The sequence below is a fragment of the Nyctibius grandis genome, chromosome 2 (genome assembly GCF_013368605.1).
Source record: "Nyctibius grandis isolate bNycGra1 chromosome 2, bNycGra1.pri, whole genome shotgun sequence".
Classification (NCBI taxonomy): domain Eukaryota; kingdom Metazoa; phylum Chordata; class Aves; order Nyctibiiformes; family Nyctibiidae; genus Nyctibius; species Nyctibius grandis.
This window is the reverse complement of record NC_090659.1, coordinates 24,891,474-24,919,114: the sequence shown is the minus strand read 5'-3', so window position 1 is coordinate 24,919,114 and position 27,641 is coordinate 24,891,474. Positions and strand designations below refer to the sequence as shown.

Here is a 27,641-nt window from a genome sequence, read left to right as displayed (position 1 = left end):
AAGGTCAGATTCTTCCCATCCTTTGGTACTGTTTCAGGTCATCTGCTGCCTCACATAGACAGTATTGGGGTTCCTACACTTCAGGCGATTTTTAAGGTTACCCTCAGAACCACAGTGGATTTAGATATATCTTAATTTAAATATGAATCCAGACCCTGGGAACAGCGATGCAGAGATTTTTAGAGTGATTTGTAACTGGGAGGACATCTGTGCAGTCCTGCAGCACCATGCTGGGAATTAACCAACCCTTGAGGACATACATGAGAAATCCTCCAGCACAGCGGAATGTAGATGTTGATCTAGTCAAGGGCCAGGTCTCGTTTCTTTGTTCTCTGGGATGTCTAGAAAATATGTCTGTATCCACTTCGGGTGAGCAAACAAATGAAAACCCCATTCTTGCCATTTTTTTATATCAGATGTTAAGGGAACTGAACACAATGAGCAGAACACAACCTTATTTTAGAAGGTGGAAAGCCCGTAATGCTCTTCCCTCCACACACCAGCCACCTCAGCACAACATGCTGCCTCCAACACTTGGCTGTAGGGCTAGGTTGGCTGCTCCTGGCAGGGGCGATGCTGGGGCCTGTGGCATTTCTTGGTGGCAGCAAGGGAGATGCTCAGATGCTGCCATTACCAGGCTGGTGCCCGAGGGGTGTTGGGGCCCTCCTGAGCCCCCGGGGAGGTTGCCCACCTTCACCCAGGACTTGGCAAGCGGCTGTCCCCACAGCCGGACACGTGGTGTTGGTTCCCCTTGTGCTCAGCTGAAACACGAAGTGGCTCTGGGCACACCACCCTAAAGAGGGGGTGAAAACCCTGGTGTGGAGGGGGGCCAGTGGCACCAGGCCCTCTCCTGTGATCCCTGCAGCTTCATGTCACTCCTGCAGCTGCTCCACGGGGAAAGATGAGGCACTGGCAGCAGGGGCTGGAGGGGAGAGGGGGCTTAAGTCGGGTCCCGCAGCCGATGCTGGCCTCCCTCGGGGCCGGCACCCACCGGGGCAGGGAGCCACATGCTGGCAAAGAGGGAAAAGACACACAAAAGCAGCCCTAATAATTTCAGCCCCCTGCCTCTCCTCTCCACCCCACTGCAAAATGGTGGAGATGGGCATCACCACAAAAAAAAAAGAAAAAAAAAACCTTGTAAAATCTAGTTTGCCAACATTTTGGTTGGTAACTGGTGACCTCAGTTGTGAAAGCGTGATAACTGCCTCTAATACACTGCAGCTTATCTCTTCTTTACCCACAAGTGACTTTTGCTCCTTCCCAGTTAATTCATTAGGTAAACAAGGATTTGCTTGGGGAGATACACTCAAGGCTGACACAAATCCTGGCTTGCAAGGAAATGAACATTTTTTTTCTTTCCTTTAATCCCTCCCAAGAAGCAACAGGTTTGGCAGTGGTGGGGAAGAGCACCAGGAGGCAAAGTTTGCTGGGAGAGTTTTTGTTGGACCAGCTGCAGGGTCCAAGCTGTTTTGGCGTGGCCACCCTGCACCCTTGTGGTGTCTCATTGCTTTGTGAGGCTGGGGTCAGTGAATCCAGAGGAGAAAAGGTGGCTCAGTGCCTGACGTGGAGGTGGCCCAGTGTGCCCTGCCTGCCGTCCTGCTTCAAGTTTGGTCATGGGGCCAGGAAGTGACATGAGGTTGTTGACTTCCATCTTTGAGATGCCTGAGCGCCTTTGGCTGAGAAGAAAGCTCAGCTGCATACCATGGGCTGTTTCAGCCCTCTGCTATGGCTAGAATAACGTTGTGGTGTATTTCTGTGTTTCAGGGACAGTCCAACACGCAGGGAGCGAATCGCAGCCCCATCCTCCCGGCCAGTGGGGAAAGCACAGGGAAAGCACGGCGCTGACCTCAGGTAGTCCCACCACGCTGCTGCAAAGAAGCTCCTGCCAAGTGGGTGAAGCGAGCAAGCGAGCAGGAGGAAGATGGCAGAAACGGTAATTAAGGCTGCCCTTGGGCTCACATGACAAGTCATAGATTAATTCGATAATCAGGACCCAGCCATAACAGCGTGCTGGCTGCTTGCCTGGTTGTGGTGTGTCAGCTGGGCTTCACAGGCACTACAGGCAACCTGGGTGTCAAGGAGGGGCAGAGCAGTGGCTTTATGGCCTGGGATGAAGATGGTGCTCCATAGACCTCTTGGTCTTCACTATCTGTGCTGCACATATTGGCTCCAGCATCCTCCTGTCAGCTGCCTGAATTCCTTCCACGGGGCAGTAGCTAGAGTGGATTTCCCACATCCCCTCCCCTCCATGTGGCAGCAGGCCTGGTCCCTCTGCAGGCAGTCCTCTGCGTTTAGAAATGAGGTATTTCTTCTTTGTGTCACTGGTTTGGTTCTATCAAATTTCAAAATTACGTCTTTGTTCTCAATCTGAAGTTAAATGTAGAAGGAAGGTCCATCATGCCCTTGAGAATTTCTACTACAGCAAAGTTAACGAGAGCATTACACTTGCTCTAATTGCAAAATGCACCACCACGGCAGTGTAGGAAGATAGGGCAGGCTACAGTACAACAAGCAGGTTAACACCGACTTTCATCATCAGTCAAAGTAAGACACAAGTCTCCAACTGTGACCCTAATGAGCTGCAAGGTCCCTTTATTCAACAAAGGCTGAATCAGGGAAAATTCATTTTGTGAACAAGCCAGAAAAGAAACTTCCAATTACCAAAATCATGTGTCTTTTCTCCACGCAGCTGGTTTCCTCAGCACAAAAGGGTGGCTGACGAATTGCAGAGGGTCACACCAGTGAGGGTCACACCAAAGCTCCATGTAACCTTTGTTTCTGCTATTGGTTGGTAGCAGATGCTGAGAATAAACTATAAAATCAGACTGTTCCTTTCCTCTGTATAGGCACCAGCAATACAGAGAAACTAGCACAGCAAATTGCCATGTTCACAGAGTGCAGGTACCATTAGGGCCAGCGGGTCTAAAAGCCGCTAATGAACTCGACCTTTGCAAAATTTTTTAACCCTTTTCTAGTTCCACTTTTACCTGCTCTGCTCTTATAGTTGTCCCTGATAATTTCATTTTGCCTTATTATTTGATGCTGAGAAAAAAAAAAGTGTTTTTCTGTCACCTTGTCCAGATTCCCCAGGATTTACAGCCCACTCTCACCACCAGCCACCCGTCTCATTTCCAGTCTGATGAAACCTCCATTATTTAAGCTGTTCTACTGTGAAACTTGCTCTGTACCCCTGAGTACCTTTGCTGCCCTTCCCTGATATTTTGTTTCTGTCAATTCTCTTTTTTCACTTTTAATACACTCAAATGCCAGAGCAGAGGTTTCCTCTGGCCCTTTGAGGCCCACTGCCACTGTACAAGTATTCTCAAATTATTGCTGGGTAGACTTACCTGCAGTTTCTTCCCTGCTAGGGTGAAAAATACTGTTCTTGACCAAATAATTAAATACAGCGCACCAAATTTTCTAGTGGAGGGGATGCCTCAATGTACATTAGAGCAGGGGAAGTTGTACTGGAGGTGGTGGCCAGATGATAGTTCATCACCTACATGGTCTAGTATACCACTCCGGAAGAGCAATTTTATTCATCTGTAGAACTGGGTTTTTGAAATGCTGGCAGTGATGTCCCATGCAGGCTGGCCACCCTGGCTTCACACCCAAATGTAATTTCTTGCCTTTGAAAATTATTACCCAGGTGCCTGCCCACCTGCTTTTCCTCCCAGGTGACTGTGGGTCTCTATTTCCACAACACAGGAGGTGACCAAGGCGTGCCTGCTCATGAACGGCAGTTGTGAGGGAAGTCAGGAAAGCAAAGCTGACAGCACGTGGGTTCTTCCCAACTTGCCCAGTAAGTGCACATGGACAGCTACAACGCCTGCCACCAAGTCTCCACACTCCTGTATGACCTTGTAAGTAATTCTTTCACGGTTATTTCAGAATGCAGGCAGCTCAGTATCCTTTTCTGAAGATGAAGTACTATTGTTACACCAGGATGGTCATGACCAGAAGTCAATAGTTTGACAATATGTTACGTTAATGTTGGTTTATTTTCCAGAAGGCAAAACCCACCTAGTATCTCCTCTCCAGAAAGAACTTTCTCACTCCCTTTAATCTTGCAGAAAGAAGTGGCTGGCTGCAGACTCAGCTCTGTGTTTCCCAGCACGCATTTGAAAGCGTCTGCTAGTTTGGGGCATCTCATTTTAGAAGAATTAAGATGAACATATTTTAGAGGTAGATTTCAGCCAGGGACTTGTACGCTTCTGCAGAGTGGACTCCATGAGGTCTGGTGTGCCACAGCAGAAGAGAGGGTACTCCCAGGTGCTAGGCACTCGAGGAGATGCAGTAATGGCTCTCCTGGCTGTAGTGTAATGCATGCACACACCTCAAAGCTGTTGCACCCATCCCGTTGTGCAGCACAGTCAGTAACCGCCATGCAGTCATCAGCTGAAGGGCTGCGCTTTGGCTGCCCGTGTTCATTCAAACAATCCGAGGCTGTGTGTAAGAAGATTTGTAAGTACTAGCAATGTCTTCACCAATGGCTAAGAGACCTTCACGAAAACAGATTACCAGGGCCTGGGCTTTTAAATAAGCAGAAAACGGCCCACGCAGAGGCTGCTCACTCTACATAAGTGACCCAAGAGTGCAGTGCAAGGTGAAGTGATTGCTATGAGTGGCTCTTGTCCTCACAGCAGCGGGTTTCCTCCCAGGGTGAGGTAAGCCTGCCAAAGTGCCCAGACTAGACTAGACGAGAGGTGTTTAATAGCCCAGCAAACCAGACCCAGACAAGCTATTAAAGATAAGGCTGTCCTGTAAATGTCAGGGGAACTGCGGACACGTCTCTGCTGTGCCAAAGATGTAAAACATGAATTCAGCTCCAGCATGTGAGGAACTGGCGCCCGTGGGAGGTGCAGCACTGCTCTGCCTGCCAGCCGGCAGCCGGCTGGGGGACCTTCGTATGGCATGACAGGCAGGATGCAGCCAGAGCACAACCAATGGCATGTGTGAAGCCCAAAACGTCCTCCGAGTCTGGCCCGTGAAGGCGGAGTGGTCTCCACAGCCTCAGAGCTGATCCAGCAAATGTGCATCCAGGCACTCACTCAGTGCAGTCCCTGCAGCTAGCACCCGAGGACAGCAGTATAGCAGTGAGGAAAATGCACTGGGACACGTCACACCTTTTCTTTTACTTTGCAGAAGTGTATGGAGGGGGTTTGTTTTCTCTGCTCTGGGTAAACCACTGATGGCAGCCAATGTAGTAAAAAACTCTGGACTTTCTGAGATTCCCATGTGAAACCTGATTGAGTTTTGAGGGTAGAAGCAGAGGATAGGAGGGGAGGGAGAAGACAAGATGTTATTTTAATTAAGAATATTAATTGTTTAAATTTTTCCAAATATACAGAGGTAGACTATTTCTGATATCCCTCAAGCCAATTCTGACCTGCCATAACCTCAGCAAGAAACACTTGGTTTGCCAGGACTGTTTTCCCCCTGAACACCTGATAGAATAACATGCCATGAGCAAAAGCAGAAATCTTGGAGAAAAAATGTCCTTGTCCACTGCAATCCTGGACTGATAACAGCAGCTGCAGGACTAGAGGGTCCCCACCACATCCTTTAGGATCACCAAAGGCTTTTGCCACAGATTCTCGTATCCATAGACCTGCTGCCTTCAGGCCCACGCACAGAGCTCATGCAGCTGGGGAAGGAAGCTGACCATGCTTGTATTGTTTTTGTAGAAAAATATGGTAGCGGTTAGGAAAGGAATTTGACAGGAACTGTGGAAAATGTGCCCCAGAGTGAGAGAAAGGCTATTCTTTTTAGGCGATGGTAGCTGGTGGCAAGGCAAAAAAGCAGTCCAGTTTCCGGTTCCCACCTTTGCCCTCCCAGCAAGGCTCGCCCCAGCACTCAAGGCAGGGCAGGTTGCCTTCCCCTTCCCGGTCCCCTCGCCAGGCTCCACCACTGCAGACCCTGGAGCCGCACAGCACCTCGCCGTGCCACATCACACCTTGCTGGGGTTCAAAGGGCACAGTAGCATCTCGTTTACCACAATTACTGGCTGAAGGTAAATAAATGGCCTTGCTTTCTTCTCTGGAGCTGACTTCCTGCAATCTAGATGTGTAATGTAATACACAGGTCACTCTCTTGAAAGCCAGGCTTTAGTTAAACACTGCCTGAAGGAGCTGGAGGCTCCTTGTGCCATGGCTCAGCCCCACTGAAATCCTTGAGCCTTTCGGTGGCTTTTCGAGCAGATGGAAAATGGCTGCAGCTGTTGGGGAAGCTCATTTATTGAGTTATTGCCTCACATTTACTAGGACTCAATAGAGGTTGTAATGTGCGCGGTAATACTTTCCATGGAGGGAGAGGTAACAGCACACGTGTACTACTCCATCATTTCTGGGCTTGAGATGTAAGGAGGCTGGCTTCTCTTGGTAGTAAAGACCCACGCTGAACCACTGCCCCTGTACTCTTGCAAATCAAGGCATGTTTATATCACGCTTGCAAAACCTTGAGAGAAGTGTGTGTCTTTAAGTAAATCAACATGTCATCCCTGCACCATATGGACTTTCTGTCAGCAGACAGCCATCTGCTTGTCTGTGATAGCAAACAAGGATAACTTGGGTTCAAGGTTCAAAGGATTGATAGTAGGCGAGAGCTGTGCAAAGGAGAGCTAAACAGCGAGGGAGTGGGGCTTTGTCACCCCACTTAGAGAGAGATGTGCTGGCAGTCAACCAGGAGCAATATGTTTGTGGCCCCAATAAACGCAGCCCTCATCAGTCTTTGCTCTCCATCTTTTAAAAAGTTCAGGGACATGAGTTCCCTGGTTGTGTGGCAAGAGTCCCTGGCTGCCTGACAAGGGTCCTTGTCTGCGTGGCAAGATGTGTTCAGTTGCGTGTTGGACAAACAAGTCTTTTTCATTCTGGTTGCAATTGCTGTGATGTGGTTCTTGGCTTCTGCTGGAGTCTGATGGAGACTGGCGAAACCAGGAGGCTGGATGGCACTGATACAAGAGCTCAGTTTAATTATTCACAAAAAAAACCTTCAGAGTCCCCTGTGGCTTGGGCCTTTCTGATGGCTTGGAGCCATCCTTGCAAGTCTGGCCTAGGGCCTTCCAGAACAAGACGTTTCAGAACAGCTCTGAAAATTAATTACCTTCTTTTTTTATGCAAAAGCATTAATAACTCATTGTAAGAGTGATGGGAAACCATAACTAGCTCCTGTTGCCATTAATTGTTGATGGGCACTCAACAGTCTCTTGGAGTTGGGGCATTTCTTGGTGGTCTTAATAAAGTTGAAACCTCACTCGGATTTTATCTTGGTTCATGTTGCATAACAGTTGCTTTGATTTGACACACTACTTTTTTTTTTTTTTTTGTGTTATTTCAGGTCAGAAGAAACAAAGATCCTGCCCAACATCCTGAAGAAAATTGGCTGCACCCCGATGGTCCGAGTCAACAAGATTGGGAAGTCCTATGGGCTCAAGTGTGAGCTCTGTGAGTGTCCCCTTCCCACCAGGTTTTTCCGTGCCACGAGGTGAGGGTGAGGGGCGGTGTTGGAGGGGGGCTTCAGAAGAGGCTCTGTGGAAGCAAGCAGAGACGGGGAGGGCCAGATGTGGCACGTGTTCGGTACTTCTACTTGTTAGGTTACACTACAGTCATTTTGTCAGACCAAACAGGATGATTCCAAGTTGCAATGAGCAGAGGCTAATGGTAGCAGAGACGTTTCTCCTCCCAAAATACTGCAGCATAAGCTCAGAGCAGAGCTGGGCTGAATTTGAGGATGGGTGGATGACATCTTGGCAACGGGCAGGGATGCTGCAGCACCCGGGGTAGCACACAGAGTGCACAGGAGAGACTGGCCGCGCCTTCCCGAAATGTGGTAGTTGGGATGGGGCAAAGGGCACGGTGGGACCCCTCCTGCAGCCTGTCCAGACAGAGGGAGCAGCTCGGGCTGTGGGGAACACATGCCAGTGTAGCCCCTGGCCTCCAGACAGAGCTCCCACGCAGCAGGGACTCTGCTCTGCCATGGCATCATCTCAGCCAGGTCACCTGCAGCCAGGACAGGCGCTGCTGTGTCTGTTGTGTCACTGCCTGGGGTCAGCAACATCTTCCCTTGGGCACCTTCCCAAAACGCAGCTCCAGGCAGAGCAGCGGGGGCTGCAGATAGCTGGGTTTATCAGCAACACACATGCCAGGCCCTGGTGCTAAAAGCCAGGCCAGGGCGCTGGCTGTGGGGCCAGGTTTTCCAGCAGGACCCAAGTCTTCCCCTGAGGGGTTGTTAGCACAGCACTGGTGGTATCTCATGTAAGGCTTGGTTTTAGCCTGGTCCCCTACAGACATAAGGATGATGCGATTAGGCTGTCTCTGTATATATGGACTTTTCAGTCTCCTTTCCTGTAACTTTTAACCCTATTAATTCTTTTCAGCCAAACTAGGCAGAAAGACATGTCTCAGAGGCAATAAGAACTGCCTCTCTTACTACAAGAAAGACATAGAAGTGCTGAAGCGAGTCCAAATAAGGGCAATGAAGCTGGTGAAGGGTCTAGAGCACAAGTCTTATGAGGAGCGGCAGAGGGAACTGGGGTTGTTTAGTTTGGAGAAAAGGGGGCTCAGGGGAGACCTTATCACTCTATACAACTACCTGAAAGGAGGTTGTAGCGAGGCAGGTGTCAGTCTCTTCTCCCAAATAACAAGGGATAGGACGAGAGGGAACAGCCTCAAGTTGCACCAGGGGAGGTTTAGATTGGTTATCAGGAAAAATGTCTTCACCGAAAGGGTTATCAAACATTGTACCAGGCTGCCCAGGGAAGTGGTGGAGTCACCATCCCTGGAGGTATTTAAAAGACATGTAGATGTGGTGCTTAGGGACATGGTTTAGTGTGGACTTGGCAATGCTAGGTTAATGGTTGGACTTGATCATCTTAAAGGTCCTTTCCAACCAAAAGGATTCTGTGAATCTATGATTCTAAGATTCATGAGTGTCACATAGCTGGGTAGGAAGGAGAGATTTGATGAGCGCTCACTCAATAAAAGAGCACTGCGTGACCCTGCTGTCCTATGTGGCAGCAGGGAATCTGCATGGTAGCCAGCCTCCACTGGCACACGGCCGCATGGAGCCTGCTGTGCTCTTCAACCAGATCCCTTCTCAGGATCTGGGATCCTTGGGTCCCTATCCCTGCAACCTCCATGTTGCACCACCTCTCACTTCCCAGAATGAGACCTCAGGGGATGGTAGGGGATGGTGAAGCAGAGGTGGTGGAGGCAGGAGGATGGGTCTGCAATGTGTGGTCCCCCTCTGAAGCAGCCTGTCACTTGGAGGATGTTTTGCTGGAGAAAGCGCCTAACGGGAGTGGGAGGATTTGGTGCAAACAGCAGCAGGGAAGCCGGGGAGACCCTGTTTGCTGGGATGGTGTCTCCCTCCCCTGGCGCAGGAGGGGAAGGAGAGCAGGACAGGCAGAGCAGCTACATGGTCCTCTCTGAGCTGCAGGGCAGCACAGAGCCTCTTACCAAGCAAATATATGAAAGCTTGCAGCACTGCCTCTTCAAGGAAGAAGTTACGGTGGGACACAATTACCTTGTAATCTCTGTGCTTCCAGGGATCTCTGTGTAGGTGAAGTTTTGGCAGTTTTGCGTTATAAAATGTAACGATGAGCACAAGATTTTTTTCCCCCATTCTGGCCGCTCAGGTATGGGGTTGATCTGTCAGCCTGAAGTAGCTGTCTCTGCTAGGATGAAGTGAATGACACCCTGAAGGTGCCCATTTCTCCCTGTTGCGCATAAAACAGAGCTCAGTACCATCAGTTCAGATGTAGATGCTCATCAAAACCTTGTTGAGAAGAGTCCTGCCCTGAGTGTTAGCGGTGTGGAAGGCCTGAGGAGGAACCAAGGTGTGCCTTGCAGTTTATGCATACCTCAGAAAGTCTCTGTTACTTGGGGTTTTGGTAGCTCAGTGAAATTATAATTTTTACTAACACTTGAAAGTGCCATTTCTATTGTTTGTTTTTCTTTATGGCACCCCATTCAGGACTACAGATCACCCCTACAGAAAGGCACCTTTTTAGATACCTATTAATAACTGCCATGCCCCAGGAAAGATGGTGAGACCTTGCTGTTAACCCTGACAGTGCCTTGCTGAGAGAAGAGTCCTCAGGGCAAGGCAGCAAGGTGTATCACACCAGTGTGGGACCCTCCACCTAGTAGTCACTGTATATCCATTTGATTTTAAACCCATCCTGGAATTACCAGGCATGCCCACTGCCTTCAGGCTGCTGCTGGTAGATGAAACGTGGGGGAATGATGGACTATGTGCAGGTATGCTAGTGGGTAATCCCATAACAAGCTGCAGCCCCCCATAAGCAGACAGCGGATGCACTCCCCTGAGCAAAGGACTGTCCCACAGGGGAGGAATGGGTGTCCTCAGATGACTGCAGTGAGGGCTGGGGGAGTAGGAAGCTGGTGCTCCGGGCTGCAGCTTGTCCCTGACGGAGCCTCATCTTTCATTTCCAGTGGCAAAATGTGAGTACTTCAACGCGGGGGGCAGCGTGAAGGACCGCATCGGCCTGAGGATGGTGGAAGACGCAGAGAAAGCTGGGATTATAAAACCAGGAGACACGCTGATTGAACCCACTTCAGGAAACACAGGTGGGAAGGGCAGAGATGCTCCCTCCGCTGCGGTACCGGCCAGGGTGGCATCTCTGAGGGGCTGCAGGAGGGGGCAGGGATTTGAGGAGCTCTTGCACTTGCTGTGACAAGGTCAGCTTGGGGCCCTGTGTCTCTGGCTTCGTCCCCTCCTTGGCTCCCCTCCCAGAGGCCCATGGGCAGCCCAGGGTGCTGAGGTGCCTCATGGCTGAAGTTCCCGAGGGCCTGCAATGGTCCCATACCTAGGCAGGTGTGCCTGGCAGGTTACCATGAAGCAAGGCAAACAGCCTCGGGAGCTGGAGGAGCCAGGGCAACCTCAGGTGTTTTCAGGCTGGGAAGCTCTTGAGTATTCAGAGGTTCCCAGAGAGCGTTTCCCTGACAGGCTGGAAGGTAAATCACTTACATTTTTCCTTTGTCACTGTCATCCTGCTCAGGCACTAGATTATGGTGGGGTACAAGATGAGAAGGCACAACAGAGGAGCATCCCCCCTATTTTGCAGCGTGCACAGGACCATCAGTGCAAGTTTCCATGGCCCTTTGCTGCTCCCTGCACCAGTGTCCCCACCATGTCAGGGATGTGTGTGTGCATAGTGTGCTTTCCTGAGAGAAGGCACAGCAGAGGCTGCAGAGCTGCTCTGGACAGAACTGAGGCTGTGTCCCTCACTGTGCTCCCTGCCTCCCCCTCACTAGCCATGCAGAACGGGGCTCGTGTCTAGGAATTTTGCTCCTTCCCAGCCTATTTGCTGCAGGCACCCCAGAGCTAGCCCCACTTTCCCTGGACAACCCCTAGACATGGGGGCGAGGGGACCTGTGTGCCCCTGGGGCTGTTCCCCAGGTGGCTGGTGCTGGCTCCCTGCCCATCTGGGGCAGTCGGGGTAGCACCATGCTCCTTACATCCTCCCCCAGAGCCCTCTCACCTTCCTCCTCTAGCTGGGGAGCAGCTGGCTCCATCCATCACCCCCAGTGAAACTGGAGCAGAGCTTCCCTTTGCCTGCTCACCACGGGGTGATATGTGCAGCTTCATGTGTCTGTGTCCCCAACTGAGCGAGTTTGACGGGGAGGGGAAGACACTCCTCAAGCAAAATCATCTCCTCTCTGCTGTGTTTTGGAAAGCAAAGGCAGAGTCCCAGGCCTTGGTGAGGGGAGGAAAGTGCTCCCCAGCCTTGCTGTTCGCTCTGTGCCACGCTAATGGGCTCCTGCGAGCAAGAGGGATATTGCAGCTGGTCTCGCCCCTTAGCACATCCTCCTGTGCTCGTTGGAGCCCCCAGCACATCCCGAGAGGCTCGTGAAGGATGCCTTCACCTGTAGCTCGTTGGTGAACATTTCTGGATTAGGCTCACTGGTGGAGAGAGGAACGTAGGAAGCAGCACGTGTCGGTTGGCCTTGCCAAATGCTGTTCTCAACTAATTCCCTTTCCTTCCCACTGCCTAGGAATCGGGCTGGCACTGGTGGCTGCCGTGAAAGGTTACCGCTGCATCATTGTCTTGCCGGAGAAAATGAGCATGGAAAAGGTCAGTGCTCTGTATGGTATCACCCCACAGCCAGGGAACATCTCCCTCCCTGTCTCTCTCTGCCTCTCCATTTCTAGAGACAGAATGCCCTCTCCTTTAAAGGGCAATGAGCCTCACCGCACACACTGACATAGCTTTGTACTTATTCAGAAGATTTCCTGTTGATGAAAAAGAGCACACTGTGATGGCCTGGCTGGTTAGCTAGCGGCAGCGATGCAGCTGGGGTCACACGTTAGCCAAACGCAGTGCCAGGCTGCAGAGAAATGGAGCAAAATCTGCTGTCTGTGTGGGCAAGGGCTGGATGGAGTGTAGGAGAGGCAGGCAGGCGCTGGGGCTCAGCTGCTGGTCCCTTTAACTTCCCCTCTGACATAAGATGTGTCACTTGGTCTCTCTGTGACTCTACGGTTTTCTTTACCTTGGAGACACTTATGGTTGTCTGAGCTGCTTTCTTGAGATGGTGGAAGTCAAGTCATTTGCATGAGAGCTGATGATCAGGTGAAACTGCTGTCTTGGAGATGGCAGAAATCTCTGCCTTGGGGAGCCAAAAGTCTCACAAACTGCTCAGCTGAACTCATGCCAGTGAAGCCAGACCTGGACCCTGACTTGGCTCAGAACTGAACCCTTCTCCAAAGCGCCATCGTCATTTCAACCTAAATCTCACTTAAACTCAGTCTGGATCAGATGCCACCTCCAGTGGCCATAGGCTTCATCTCCACATGCCTTGACACTCATCCACCCTTCTCTTTTGATCCCCTCTGCCCCCAGCAGCTGCATCTCCCAGTGGATTAATACACTAGGGCTGATTTGTAGTTGCTCCTTCCCTGTGCTTGGTGAGGGGAGAGAAGGGACTTGGGGCAAAGACAGCTTTAAAACCTCCTCCTTGCATGCAGGGGCTCAGACGACAGTACATGGGAGACACTGCTCCCTACCCTGGTTCCCTCTGCCCCTTTCCCCAGGCACCAAGGAGCAGCACAATGTTACCTACCTCTGCCGTGTCCCCAGCCTGCCCTCTGAGTAGGACAGGGCACAAGGCCAGGCTCGAATCCATGTGCCAGCTTCAGGCAGGAGGCCCTGGGTGCCAGGAGGATGTCAGAGACAGTGTAACCGAGAATTGGACATTGTATCTCCAACTGCTAAATGTCTCCCGCATGCAAAGCTCCTCTGGCATCTGATGCTGCCATGACCCCGCAGGTTCGGGTTACCATCGGTAACCCGTGGGATCGGTTGCATTACATCTACTCTCCTCCCTCCCAAAGGTCGATATTCTGAAGGCGCTGGGTGTTGAAATTGTGAGGACCCCGTGCACCCGCTTTGATGCCCCAGAGTCTAACATTCGTGTTGCCTGGAAGTTGAAAAGTGAAATCCCAAACTCTCACATCCTGGACCAGGTAAACGCCGTTCCTCCACTGTCTCTCTTTCCAAACACAGTTTATAGTGTGTGCTCCAAGTGTGCCTGTGTTTGGGGGCTTCATTCAAACTGGCATCGGAGGCTGATTTCATCAGCATTTTATGGCATTTGAAACTCAATCGCTCCTCTGCAAAGCACGGGGTGGCAGAAACAGAATAAGGGATGCTTCCAAACCTGTAATACTTCTGCCAAAGCCTGAATGTGGGCGAGCCTGGGTTTTCTTGCACACTTCAAAGACTCCTCGAATTGCTTCAGATTTAACTTTGACCTGAAAAAAAATCACTTTTTATGCCTGGCTAGCAGCCTCTGTTCTGCCTCAAAAATAAGCCTCATGCTGTAAAAGGCAAACACCGATGATTCACGCCAGCGGTTCCTGCAGCACTGGGTCTTGTACGGGAGGGCACTTCTCCCTCTGGTCTGACCCTGCTGCAGGAAGGCATCCCTATGGCAAATAGGGAGCCCCTATAGTGCAGAAAAATCAGGGAAGCTTCTTCCTTTTAAGAAAAAGAGAGCTCAATGTCTGAATATGCTTTTCAGAAGCAGTCTGGTCTGCAGGTGTGAACATGGGGCTGTACACATTTCCGTGCTGTACCTGTGTACCCCCTGTGGTAAATCCCTCTGTACAGGTAGGACAGCTACTCTGGCCCACAGCTCCCAGCTGCCTAACTTGCTGCACTGGCAACCACAAATGCCCCTAAATGACAAAGCAGCTCTCAAAATTATACATATATGATACTTGAGAAAAGTTTTCTAACACTGCTTTTGAGGAGGGATTTGTGTGTTTGTTTGTTTGTTTTCTGAGCTTTTTAGGAGTATTGTGGGGCTGTGATTTCAACTTTTTCAAGGCAGCAGAAACGGCTAAAATGCTTCTATCTAAGCAATAGCTAAAATACGGAGGAGCTCTCTTCCCTCCAGCAGCTAGGGCTTTAACAAAACCACCAGCTCCCACAAAACCTGGCAATGCAGCATATGGGGCAGCTGCACCCTCCCCACACCGAATGGGCACCAAGTGCTAGCGAGTGAACATTCATAGGCACATTTAATCTTCCAGTGTGGACAAATCCCAAGTGTCCTTGGAAATCTGTCCCAAAGTGACAACCAGGAAGAATACCTGTGACCTGGCCTGGCCAGGTTGCAGTCCACCCTTCGCCGAGGAGAGGAGGGGGCAGTGGCATGCTTTGGGTAAAGCTCGTCAGGAGCTATTGCTAGTTTGGTATTTGACCTATGCTTCACACCGTAACTCATGCTGTTCTCTGTTGAAATAAACAGTACAGAAATCCAAGCAACCCCCTGGCTCATTACGACACCACAGCTGAGGAGATCCTGGAGCAATGTGAAGGTACCGTCTGCGCTGTTGTTTCTACGTGCTGAGGATGTGCACAGAGCTATAGCCCTCTCTGAGAGGCTTATTTTACTTCATTGATTGACCTAAATGTCTAGAAATGGCCAAAAGGGCCTCTGTAGGTTAGGTCACCCTTAATGGTACCGACACGCAGAGTGTAGCAACTTCTCATAATCCACTCCGGATAGATACACCTAAGGCTGCAGGGCTTCGCTGCTATGGCCTCCCATTTCAAAAGCCTGGGGGAGGAACCAGAGGCTTAACAAATTCAGTCTGCACCCAAGGACGAAGAACACCTTTCTCAGCAGCTACAACATCTCTGTAACCTCTCAGCTGAGAGCACAAGATGGCCCAAGACCCCCCCCTCATTGGGGTCTATAAGTCCATCAGGGCATGGCAGGCTGCATCTGATCCAGCACACTCATTTGCAAATCAAAATAGACCGAAACTTCACAGACTAATGACATTTGATGTGATGGCTTGGGGAGGATAAAGGACTATCTCAGTCCCTATCTATGCAGATAGAAGTGAAATTTATTGCCAGTACTGGGAGCACTGCAAAATGTAAACAGGACTCAAGGGTTGTAACTGGAGAGCAGTTATCATAACAGCAAAGCAGTTGGGTAGCAACAGGAACAAGAGAGGCCCAGCATTCCCTCCACTATAACGTTTAGATTTGTTCCTACTGGCTGTCAGCAGTGAATTACAAGCTCCCTTTTCCCAATGCACTTGCAGCATAAGGCTCTGAAGGCCTGACTGATTCTGCTCCTACCAGTCCTAAATCAGTATCATTACACTCATGCCGATGGGGCTACACCTGACCGACATGGGTGCCAGGGCAGAGCTCTGCCATCTCTCCACTGTGGATGCTAACGCTAGCTGAAAACTTGTGCCTGTTGTTGATATGTGCTGCTGTTCACATGTGTGCTTTGCTTCGACGTGGTGCGGTTTGAAAGGGCTCGAAGTGCTGAGATCCTCCCTCCCCCTTAAGCCAGTAGATGCCAAAGACACAGAAATCATGGAAATCAGTGGGAGAAACGGAGGTCACCTTCAGCCCCCTGCACTGAGGCAGGATCAGCTGTGCTCAGATCCTGCAGGCTCATCTGAGCTTCTCTGCAGGACCATGCTTTGGCTGCTAGCATGACCTCTGCAGCTGAGGGACATGGGTTCTGCATCTGTGCAGGGCCCCGAATAAAGGGGAGACCGTGCTGGAGGCCATGCGGAGTCCCTGCAAGCTTCTCTCTTCCCTAACCTGCAGGCAAGGTCCACATGGTGGTGATTGGGTCTGGCACAGGAGGCACCGTCACTGGCGTGGCCAGGAAGCTGAAGGAGAAGTGCCCAGAGTGCAAGGTGAGCTGGGAGGCAGGCTGCCTGCTGGGACTCGCGGCCCCCATGGGTTTTCCTACCTGTGCTTTTGATCAAGCCTAACCCCACAGCTCACCTGAGCTAGCAGTTGGTGTCTCCACCTGTTTGTTTTTTCACAGCGAGCTTGGCTTTTTTTGGAAGCAATTTGGTGTTGTGCTCAACTTGACCTAGATCCATCCAAGTGCCTTAGAAGTCAAAGACTCCACAGCCCCATTACTAATCCACAGAATCACAGAATCAATCAGGTTGGAAGAGCCCTCTGGGATCATCGAGTCCAACCATTGCCCTGACACCACCATGTCAACTAGACCATGGCACTAAGTGCCACGTCCAGTCTTTTCTTAAACACATCCAGAGATGGTGACAATCCCACCCTGCCCAGTGCCCTGGGGTCCCTTTGCAGGGCACAGTCAGATGTCCCCCACAGAAGTGGCTGGCCCAGCTGACAGCATTACTGCTCCCACTTCCAGTTAACCTGGCTGCTGAAAGTTTCTGCTCTGGCAGCTCTGTGGGGGCACAGACTGTGCAAGTGCTTCTCATCTGCTGTTGCAAAAACCTCCGTGCTCTATGGTTGACACCAGTCAAAGATGCTTATTCTGCAGGGCCTGTGCTTCAAGGCAGACTGGAGGCTTGACAGTTACTGCCTCCCTGATGTAGCCAGCATGTGAGCGATCCCTGATCCACCAAAGGCAAATTGAGATGGTGTGGACCCAGCCACTGGCGTCCTGGGCATGAGAGAACCTCGCTGACTGCTTGAAGCTGCGTGTGAAGCAGTGTCACCATCCCTTCTTAAGCTGAGTGCTGAGAGAGGCACCCTCAGCCCACATGTTAAGCTATAAGCGACCAGGGAGGTGCCACTGTCAGCCAGAACAACTAGATCCAGAACGGATGTCTGTAGCCATGGGTTTCCACAGTTTTGAGCTCACTGGCTGGCTTTGCACTGGGGCAGATTAAGGAGCACTCACACTATCCTAAGGATTGAGCTTTGGAAGTATCAAGATCTGCCAAAGCGGTGATGACAAACACCTTGAGAGTGATAACATTTTAAGCCACCAGTCACTCCTGCAGCAGCTGAAAACTACCTAAGATCTATTTAAAAAGTCAATGGGAAACAGTACCCTTTTATCCTGGAAGCTCTCCATGCTGCCAGTAGATAGGAATATTAATGAATATCATGGGAAGGAAAACATTGCTGATAAGGGCGTGGGTAATTTTTCCTTTGAGTTGGGTGTTTGACTATTTCTGAACTCGCCTTGTGGTTTAACAAAACTTCCTTCCCTCAAAGATCATTGGCGTAGATCCTGAAGGCTCCATCGTTGCGCTGCCCAGTGAGATGAACAGGACAACCACCACAGCAATCGAGGTGGAGGGCATTGGACATGACTTTATCCCTACTGTCCTTGACAGATCAGTAAGTGGCCGTGTGATGAGAGGCCTCTGTTTGATCTTTGGCTTTGCACCTCACCTACTCCCAAGTTCAGAGGTAGCCAGGTCTGGCACCTGGCTGTGGCCCAGCCCTAAGGCTACTTGTGTACCTTCCCAGAGCAGAACAAGATGTTGCGTGGGGATTAGGACCTCAGCACTAAAGCATCTCTCTGAGTAAATCTGATTATAACTGACCTACAAGGAGAAGCCAAATACAGTGGCAAACGAGGAATATGACACAGTACCAGCCTCCTCAGCTCAGCCTCACTGATGTTCAGAGCTTGCCTCTTGTACTATGATCACGTAGAAGAGGTCAGCGCTGAGGCTGCTCTTCATCACGCTAGTATTGCCTGAGCCTTCGCTGTCGTAGGCACCGCATGCACACAGCAGAAACCCTGCACCGTTTATGGGCTGGAAGACAAGATCCAAGACATGTAAGACAACAGATCATGAACCTCGTACAGCTTCTCATCATGTTTCTTCTCGATGTATAAGTTGCCACCAGGCACAGAGCTTTAAAGTCCTAACTCAAGCTGCCTGTGCTCCCCTGGCCTCTTTCTTAGAAAGGTCCCCCACAACCTCAGACCCAACATTCTTGCTCTCTCTTCAGGTGGTTGATCAGTGGTATAAATGCAATGACAGAGACTCGTTCCTCATGTCTCGCAGGCTGATCAGAGAGGAGGGATTGTTGTGCGGTAAGTACCAATAACAGCAGTTGTTTCTTTTAACAAACTTTCTGAACGTCATCCTTTTGGGACCAAAACACTTTGGGGTAGGTGCTCTCTGCATTTTGTGTCTGCTAGGTTAACAGGGCTGAATGGCCGAACCCCGAGCTGGTGTGTAGGTCGCTGTAGCCTTCAGAGGTGTGGCAGCGAGTCTGTGGTCTGGGATCTGACTCATCGGCCACAATATTTATAGAAGCAGTAACTCTCCTCTTACTGGGGCACTTTTGCACATGGAACTGGATCTTCAGGCCTGACTCTGTGTGGTGTAATGTTACATGGGCTGAAGAGAGGATTAATGGGACTTGGGGCAGGACAGGTGGGCTAAAACTGTCGCTCCGCTAACAACTCGGCAAGGCTGTATTCTCTGTCGTTGGATGATTGCCACGCTAGAGGTGCCAGGTTTGGACCAGGAAAGTTTGAAAGTAAAGAAAGTGTAAGATGTTCTTACTGAGTATTTCTCCCTGTGCCAACAAGCTGTAAGTGATCCCACCAGCTTTCCAAAATGAACAGATGCCCTCAGACAAACCCTGCATATACCCTAAGAGCCTCTACACAGCATCAGCATTTTTTCAGCCTTCCCTGCCACCGAGCAGACAGCTATAGGTTTGCATCCAGGACCAGACAATATGTAGGCTTGTAGTTACAGCTGATGAAAGTCCTGGGTGTTCACATCCAGGGAGTTTTAAAACATATCAGGCCATTCGTAATGAAATGCTTAAATGTCGATTTAACCTAGCAGGCACGGAGCCACTGTGTTTCAACAGAAACCACTTGCTGAACTCAACTGTAATATGTGAATAGCTTCATGTTCCCTGAATTGCGTTTTTCAGGGCCTTTCCTCATTTGTTTGAAAGATGTGACCCAGTGCTAATTAACCTGCTGTAAAATACGTGCTGCCTTGAATGCAGTGTGTAATTGGCACACAGATAGTGGAATGTGGCTTCTAGTACTCAAACTACCGGTGAAAGAATTGCCTCTGTAAAGCAGGGACCTGCTTTCCCTACGTGCAGCAAACCACAAGCGTGCACACAGACACAGGGAGCGTTTGAGTCTCCCTATCACGTCGGCCTGGTATTCCAAGCATGAATGTAATGTTTATGTGTTTTTCAGTCTTTACAATGCATGTAAAGCCAATCTTTGATTGCCGAATATGTCAGCCAGGAGCTCTAGATTTGGCATGGTCTTCTCCTCACCCAAAGGAAGGGTACAGCGTGGGCAGCAGTGGTATGAATGTCCCTGTATTGAACATTTCAGCCCTCAGCCTGCCCACAGAGTCACCACAAGAAGTGGTTCATGAATTTCATAAGGTGACTCTCATGCTGCCTCAAAAGCCCATTGCCAAGAGCCACCATATGAACACGTTCCTTGAGTCCCTACCTCTTCCTGACCCTAACGCCTACAAGGCTGTGGGGCCCATTGTCCTCCCACTCCCAGCGTCTTGAGCTGCCCTGGCGTACAAGGTGCCACCTCTACTACTGCTTTGCCTGGGTGCCTCTGCACCTTTAGCCGGGGCAGCACTGTGTTCCATGCACCAGGATGGAGCCCTGATGCTCATCTCTCTCTTCTTGGTACCCATCCAGGAGGCAGCTCAGGCAGCGCCATGTCCGTTGCCGTGCAAGCTGCCAAGGACCTGAAGGAAGGTCAGCGCTGTGTCGTCATCCTGCCTGACTCCGTCAGAAACTACATGTGAGTTTCTCACTTCCTCACCTGCTTTCCAGTGTCGAGGTGGGAGCTCCCATCGCCTTCTGCCCCACTCTCTGCATATGGCCCGGGCTGGGGACACAGGGCCCGTCAGTGACATGAGCTTAGTACTGCTGAGACCAGGTGGTATGGGTTGCTGGAGAACCACCTCAATAATTCTGGTAGTATGGCACCTGGAGTGAGCCCAGAGCTGGGAGCCTCCCTCAAGCAGCTCACAAGAAAAAAAATAGATAAACAACAGGGATAAATATCATGCTACCATGGCAAGCACCAGGGGCTGGGTTGGGACATTTGGGTTTTATTTCCTCTTGTCACTGACTTACTGCACGGAGCAGGAATCAGTCAAGCTACAGTTTTTGAACTTGCATGCCTAAAGTTAGAAAGGCAAATAGCTGGCATGCTTCTAAGAGTTACTGAGCACCCACAGCTCCCGTTGACCTTAAAAGGGGCTAAGAGCAGCCAGCTGCAAAAATCATGGGAGCCCCCGAGGCAGTGCTGTGGTCTAGTGCATGAAACAAAGCACGACTTCTTCTGGAAGGCTCACAGACTTGCTCTTTGTTGGTGATTTCTAGGTCCAAATTTTTGAATGATAAGTGGATGATAAAAAATGGTTTCCTAAATGACGTCCGGGAGCACAAGCCTTGGTAAGACAACTTCTGCCAGTATAAACTGTGCTAAGGGAATCAGCTTTCTGAGTCTGGAAATTATTATCTTCAAAGGAAAGTATTATCTTTTAGTATTTAGAAAAAAACGCAGTTAAGTCCAGATCCCTCTGGGGAGGCTGTAGTGTCAGCTCCTCTCTTTTGAGTGGTTAGATATCCCAGTTCTCCAATGCAAGTCTATAAAGGAGCCATTTCTGTCCCGAAGTCGCTGATCCGCTCCCACATGGCAGTCATTGTCCAGGCCACCTAAACCCTGCTGAGCAGAATGACTGAGGTAGACATCTAGCTCCACTCAAAACCTCCTCTCTCTACTCCACAGCTGATGTTCAAAGGAACATCAGGCTAGCAGGAAGATGGGTCCCTCCTGTAGCAAGCACCCTTTCAAACAGTTCTGGAGGTCTTTTCAGGCAAAGAACAGTAAATTTTCAATTTCCAGAGCTGTGGGCCAGAAAAGATGACCAACTCATCTGTCTCTTGCACACCATAGGGAAAGAGTCCCCTCAAGGCAGGGAATCACAGACAAACGGCTGATGCCAGTTGACATGTGGCTGGGCAAATGCTGATTGTTTAGAAAGCACCTAGTTTCACTTTAAAGACAGCAGGTATTATTGCTGCTGTGCCATAGTAACTGCTCCTCTGGGTTACTGTAAACAAAGGTTATTACAAAATATTTCCTAAAAATTTAATACATTTCCAAGGCCTCTCGTGCCTGATTAGAATTGCTCTTGGCCCTTACAGCCTCTAGCCTTGCCCTGCCTTTTCTGCAAGGACAAAGGGCTGAGATGAATTGGGAGTTGCCTGTGGTCCCCAGTAAACAAGCGTAGTTTGTCCCTCATAAGTCACGTGAGCATCTCTGCCAGGCTCTCTCCTGGAGGAGATGCAAATGCTGCATTTTGAGGACCAAGGATACAAACCAGAGAAGTAAAACTGGTAGGCCTCCCCACTCATGAGCTTGAAGTGAAGCCCTCAGTAGCTTCCTTGGATTGAGGACAACTGCTGGCCTCAGCCCTACCTCTGGAGTTGTACGACCACTGGACGTAGGAAAAGCTTGGCTTCAACAAGACCCAGCCACGGTGGACTTGTAGCATTACTGCTTTGGGGATAGGAGTGGGGCGAGCTTTGCAGGCAGGCAGAATATCTCTGCGTGGTTGGTCTCATCTCTACTGGCCTTGCCTCCCTGAGCAAGGCCCACAGCCTTGCAGCAGAAAGTAACAGCTTGGTGCTGCCATTTGTTTCTGAACAGGTGGTGGAACATCAAGGTGCAGAAACTGAATCTCTCAGCCCCTCTCATTCTCCTCCCAGAAGTGAGTTGTCAAAAGGCAATTGAGATCCTCCAGGAGAAGGGATATGACCAAGCTCCTGTTGTTGCTGAATCAGGGTAACTATTTTTACTTGTTACAGAGACGGCCATTCACATAGGAAAAGCAGCCATGATGAAGCTAAAGAGAAAGTCCCATTTACTGATCCAGTGATGGGGCTCTTGCATTGGATTCTGTGATGCATATTTTTAAAATATCACCTGCCTCCTTGTGAAGATTCATCAAGAAAACTCCCTGTAAATGAGCTAGTTAAAATCAAAGCCAAATCCAGTGCCCATGCGACTCAGCAGAGGTTGTATCAGTGCATAGGCAAGGGGAGGCCAGAGGAGAGGTGAGGGCTGGGTGGGAAACCCACACTAATAAGCAACTGGAGACCCCGAAAGTTTTCCTTCTCCCAGCTGCTAAGTCCTGGACTGCAATAGCAGGCTTTAACTACTGTTAAACGAACAGCTTCGTGAGGACAAGGATCTTGTCCTGCTCAGATGAGGAGAAAGCTGATGCCTCCCGCTGACGGCAGCAGCAATTTAGTCACTGACTTTGAGGGGAGCAGTTCAGCCCATATATAAAACATGTGCCCTACCTCAGACCTGACCTTTTGGAAAACTCCCTGTTTCCTTACAGACTTATTTTGGGAATGGTGACCCTCAGCAACACCCTCACCTCAGTGCTGGCTGGAAATGCACAGTTCTCAGACCCTGTTACGAAGGTCATCTATGACCAGTTCTCAAAGGTACTGCTAAGGCTGTGGCTGATGTCAACCACTGTCCAGGGACGGGGAGAGGGGGAGAGGTGCACCACCACCCTGAGGTGTGAGAGGAGCTGGGAGAAGAGGTCAATGAAAAGACAGAGAGGTGGGGAGGGCAATGGCGACATCATGGAGATGAGAGTAAGGACAGGTATCTGCAAAAATGCTGCTGAGCCTGTGGGGTTCATGTATGGGAGCTTTCATGCCAGAAGCAAAGTGTGTGAATGCCCACCCCCAGTCTTACATTGTCAGAGGATTTCATCCAGCTGGGGAACCAGCACCCTCTGAAATAAGAGCTGAGCCATTGCCAGGGCTCAGCAGGGCTGGGGCAACATGCATGGGCTCTGACGGGACACAGGGCAGGTGCTATGGTTGTGCAGGGGAGGGATGCCTGGCTCGAATGGCCATCAATGGTCAAGAGTGAGGTAAATGGATGGTGTTTTAGGGGAGCTGGAGCCATGACCTCATGCCAGCCCATGGAGGCCCTTTGGGCTGGGGCAGAGACAGTGCTGTATTCCAGCTACAGCAAAGCCAGGTTTGCAGATTGCCTGCATCCCCTCCCATTTTCCCAAAACAGTGTGGGTGGGTGAGGCATACCTGATCCTGGCCCAACTGGGTGCCACCCTGCCCACTCGTGGCTAAAGTCAGAGGCAGGAGTCAGGCTCATGAAATATAAAACGTCTCTTTTTGTCCTGTTTAGATTGGCCTGGAGGACAGCCTTGGGAAGCTTTCCTGCATCCTGGAGAATGACCATTTTGCTATCGTTGTACATGAGCAAATGCAGTGTAGGTATCTGCAGAAGCACTGTACAGGCTTTGCGTGAATATTTGAGGGGGGAAAGGGAAATTCTCAAACTGAGCTTGGTAGGTATCAGTGCAGCTGCTCCACATGTGCAGCCCCTGAGCCTTTGCAGGAAGGATTTCTGCCCTATGGCTCTGCAAAGCCCTGGAACTGCCAACTGTTCACCAGTTTTTCTTTCCAGACACCACAGGGATGAGGGGAGAGGGGGGAAGCCTTACCCACGGGAGCCTGGGACCAGCACACTACTGGATGTGTGTCGTGCAGGAGCACTTCCCAGATCCTCGCCATGGGAGCTGTGTTGTCCCCCCATGCAGGGGTGACACTGAAGCACCCATCAGCTTCATCCCCTCCCCTCTTCCCATGGTTTTCCATAGAAACCCACTTTTGGGGATGGGAAAGTATTCATTATGGGATTTCATTTGATCCCCTCTGACAGCCAAGGCAGACTGTAGCTAGCAGCTTGGGGTGCAGTGCCTTTGCTGCACAGCTGTAGGCTCAGGCCTCTACTACTCATTTAGTCTCTTGACCTTGAATTCAAATAACTGCCTTGCTGGTTATGGGCAACAGAGGGAATTTAGGGCTCTCTGTAAACTTACTGTCCCAAGGTCAAGATCAAAAGGAGCCTTTGAATACATTAGATAAAGCTTAGGTGGAATTCAGGCATGTAAGTGCAAGGGAACAAATCACACAATCTGCATCCCACTGCTTAAAGACCTTCTGCTGTGCATGCCCAGAGGCTGTGCCATCTTCTCTGAACTCCCCTGTTCCCACTTGCCACCCTTGGAGATGCAGCCAAGAGACATCCTTATGCCTGTGTGCCCTGAGGGGTCTGGGTAAATTGATATGCTAAGAGTCTTGTGTGCTGGGTGCTATCAATCAGCCACCTACCCTGGAGGTCCAGGGTAAGTTGAAAGAGCTGAAAACAAATGTGTTGGACCTTGAGCAAGCCCTGTGGCGAGGAGCACAGGAGCACAGGAGCACAGGAGCACAGGAGCACAGGAGCTGGGAGTCAGGAGGCACAATGCATGTGTCTCCTGATGCGTGCAGCCTGGGACATCCATCTATGAGCCTTACCTGGACCATATCTGGATACAGGGGTGCTCTGCCAACTCGAGAGCACCATTAGACTAGTCCCATAAAGCAGTTGTACCAGCAGCTTTGGTTTATTCTCAAACCACTGTACAGCCACCCCCTTCTCGGTGAAGCAATGCAACTCAGTAGAGTTAAGTGCAGCAAGACCACATTAGCATGAGGGTTGCTGACACATCGACTGCAGCAGGGATCACACCTTGTTGCTCCTCTGACCAAAACAGGTATGGTGGCAGGTGCTGTTCTGCAAATCCGATCTAACACACCTTTCCAGTACAATTACATCGTAAAACTTCTAGAAGTACAAATTTGGCTTTATCTTGAGGGAGTTGCTTTGTTTAAAATGTTAGCAGCAAGAAAAAGCAGTCAGAAGACCCATGTTCAGGTCTTCTAAATCAGAGCTGAAGGGTGTAATTATATTGATTTTATGGGATTACACATTGAACATGCAAAGCATTCCTATGGTGAGCAGCATGCAATATTGTGCTGTATTGACTGCCAGCAAAGGGTTGCCTGCTGAACTTGAGGCCTCTGAAACCCACCATGTGCAAACACCCCAACCCCTCTGCTCGTATCTCCATGGCCTGCTGCCCTGAAGGCCCATGAGCTCTACAGCTGGCTTGCAAGTCCAGCCATGTTCCCACAAAATGTTGCGAACAAAAGCCTGTCACTCAAAACTGCCTTTGATGCACGTTTCCAATTCTCTCATCAAAAATAATGCCGGGCAGAATTTCCTTTCTCAGCTATGTTGTCATAAAATAATGAAGATCTATTTTTGTGTCACATTTGGATATATATTAAATGGTATCCGGAAATTAAGTGATGGTAACCACCAAAAAATATCAGCCAGCAGTATGTAGTGCCTCTTGCTCTGGTTTTCAAACAACACCCATTTTCTTTTCCAGAGCTGCTATTTTAATGCCGTCACAGTTACCCCCTTATTTATTACTTTCTTCCCACACCTTCAGAACTTGCATTTTATCTCGTGTTTGGGCTCTGGTGGCTAGTTTTATTTTTATTTAAGAAAACATTTATCAGATAGTTAAAGCAATTGTTCCAATGCTGTTTTATTAATGGTGGTGTAGGACATTATGAGAACAGAGTAGAAAGTGTCTCACTGCTGCTCTTAAAGAGTCTCATTAGTTTGGCCTGAAAAGTTTTGTGGTGGTAGAAGCAGGACTGGAACAGAGGCTGGGTAAAAACAACTGGGAAATTAAGTTTCCTGCTCTGTTAAAGGGTGCATTATTTGCAGCTAAAACCTCCCTGGCGTGATCCCAGTAACCCGGCCAAGGCTGCATCAGGCATATCTGTTGAGGCAGAGCAGAGACAGCTGCTGTCCCTGTTAAGGTTTTCTTTTAATAAATGAATAGCAGCCTCTGCACAGCTGTGGGGGGATTTTTTTTCTTCTTTTTTTTTTTTTTCCCCACTAAACTGGCATTTTGTGTGCTTACAGTCAATGGAAGTGGGAGTTCCTTCATGAAGCAGATGGTGTTTGGTGTGGTGACAGCAATGGACCTCCTCACCTTTGTCAGCAGAAACGACAAGAAGTGGCACAGCAGTTTGGGTGCACCCACCTCCACTCCTCTGGCAGGGACAACTGCACCCCCCCAAGCCTAGACCACCCGGCTGAGGGTGCTTTCTAGTCTAATCCAGCTGATGATTTCTCAAAATGACTAGGTGAAAATTGTAATGTAATAACCGTTTGTCCACTAAATGCCACCCAGAATATCACTAAAGAGAAGATAACTAAAGAAATTGCGTTCAATAGCCATGTGTGGTTACGTGGAGCTACCCAGGGCTGGAGAGGTAACGTGGAGGGAGGGACTCGCATTGGGTGCTGTTGGGGATGGTTGCTATAGGGGATGGTGGCTATTGCTCAGCTTTTAGCTGGTGTGGGGTTTGGTGTGTTTGCTAGCAGTAGCTACCTATGCACTGCCAGTGTTGCAGCTGCTGCAAGTTGTCCTGGTCCCACCAGGGCTGGAGCCTGTCTCCACCATGAGAAGCTCCAGCCCTCTTGAGGGCTGGGGGCAAGCCATGTCATGGCAGCACCCTCCTGTTCCTTTCCACCCCTCACAGGGAGGGCTGCAGGCACCCCCACCAGAGATCTTCCTTCTCACCCCTGGCTCCATTTGTGGCCAAGAGGCAGCTTCTTCCTCTCCTCCCCAGGGGTGAGTGGGAGAGGCAGAGGCTTGGAGGAGTGATGAGGGGCTAGTGGGACATGGCACTTTGGTATGTGAAAGGTGGGGAGCTGGGCAGGCATGGGCAGGAGGGATGGGAAGGGACAGCTGAGGGCTGTAATGGGCAGGGGGGGACGAAGTGCTAGGCTGGTGGGGAACAATGGCTCCTGTAGTGGCAACTGGCCTTTGGACAGCACCTTCCTCACCTCTGGGGCAGCTGGTGGCACCAGGTGTCTCACCCGCAGTCCCATGGGAGGGGGCAGTGAACCAAACCTGTTCAAGAAGTAAACGCTAATTCTCATGATAAAGTAACTGGGAGAGGGGATATAGCTTCTTCTCTGCGTCCTGTAGCAGTCATCTCATGAATATGTATCCTGAGAGCTCATTATTGAGGGGTAGAGGGAAAGGAGAGGTTGGTCTTAATTTTGCTGTCAGAGTTCCAGGAACTGGTAATGAAGGTCAGAAGAGCCATTTGCAGTGGCTGCAAAAAACATAAATGAAAGCAGATGTGAAAGGAGGGCTGTGGAACCAAACTGAAGTGCTGTGGAAACCTGTTTTAGGGGAGCTGCTCTCAAAAGATGTGAAGAGCTTTGCAATATTTCTGTAAGTCTTGGGAGCTGCTCCAAGGTTACAACAACCAAGTTTGGTTTTGGCTTGCTGCTAGGTGGCTAGTCCATACTTTCAATCTAATCTAGTTTGTACGAGACTTCTATTAAATTATAGAATGCTTAAGTATTTATATTTTCGAAGTGTCTCTGCTGTCTTTTGTTTCCTGAGTGACACAA

The 27,641-nt window shown here is 50.0% G+C and overlaps 1 protein-coding gene across 1 annotated transcript; it reads left to right on the top strand.

The window, feature by feature from the left end:
- The first annotated feature begins 1,725 nt into the window (after positions 1-1,725).
- Positions 1,726-26,521, top strand: LOC137675687 (cystathionine beta-synthase-like). Its single transcript, XM_068421862.1, is given in 17 exon segments — positions 1,726-1,908; positions 1,910-1,933; positions 3,709-3,863; positions 7,336-7,442; positions 10,455-10,589; positions 12,018-12,097; positions 13,354-13,485; positions 14,775-14,844; positions 16,106-16,197; positions 17,498-17,623; positions 18,248-18,332; positions 19,943-20,048; positions 20,636-20,707; positions 21,969-22,103; positions 22,666-22,774; positions 23,490-23,574; positions 26,133-26,521. Coding segments are annotated over 17 exon segments (1,860 nt in total). The 3' UTR covers positions 26,297-26,521.
- The last annotated feature ends 1,120 nt before the right edge of the window (positions 26,522-27,641 follow it).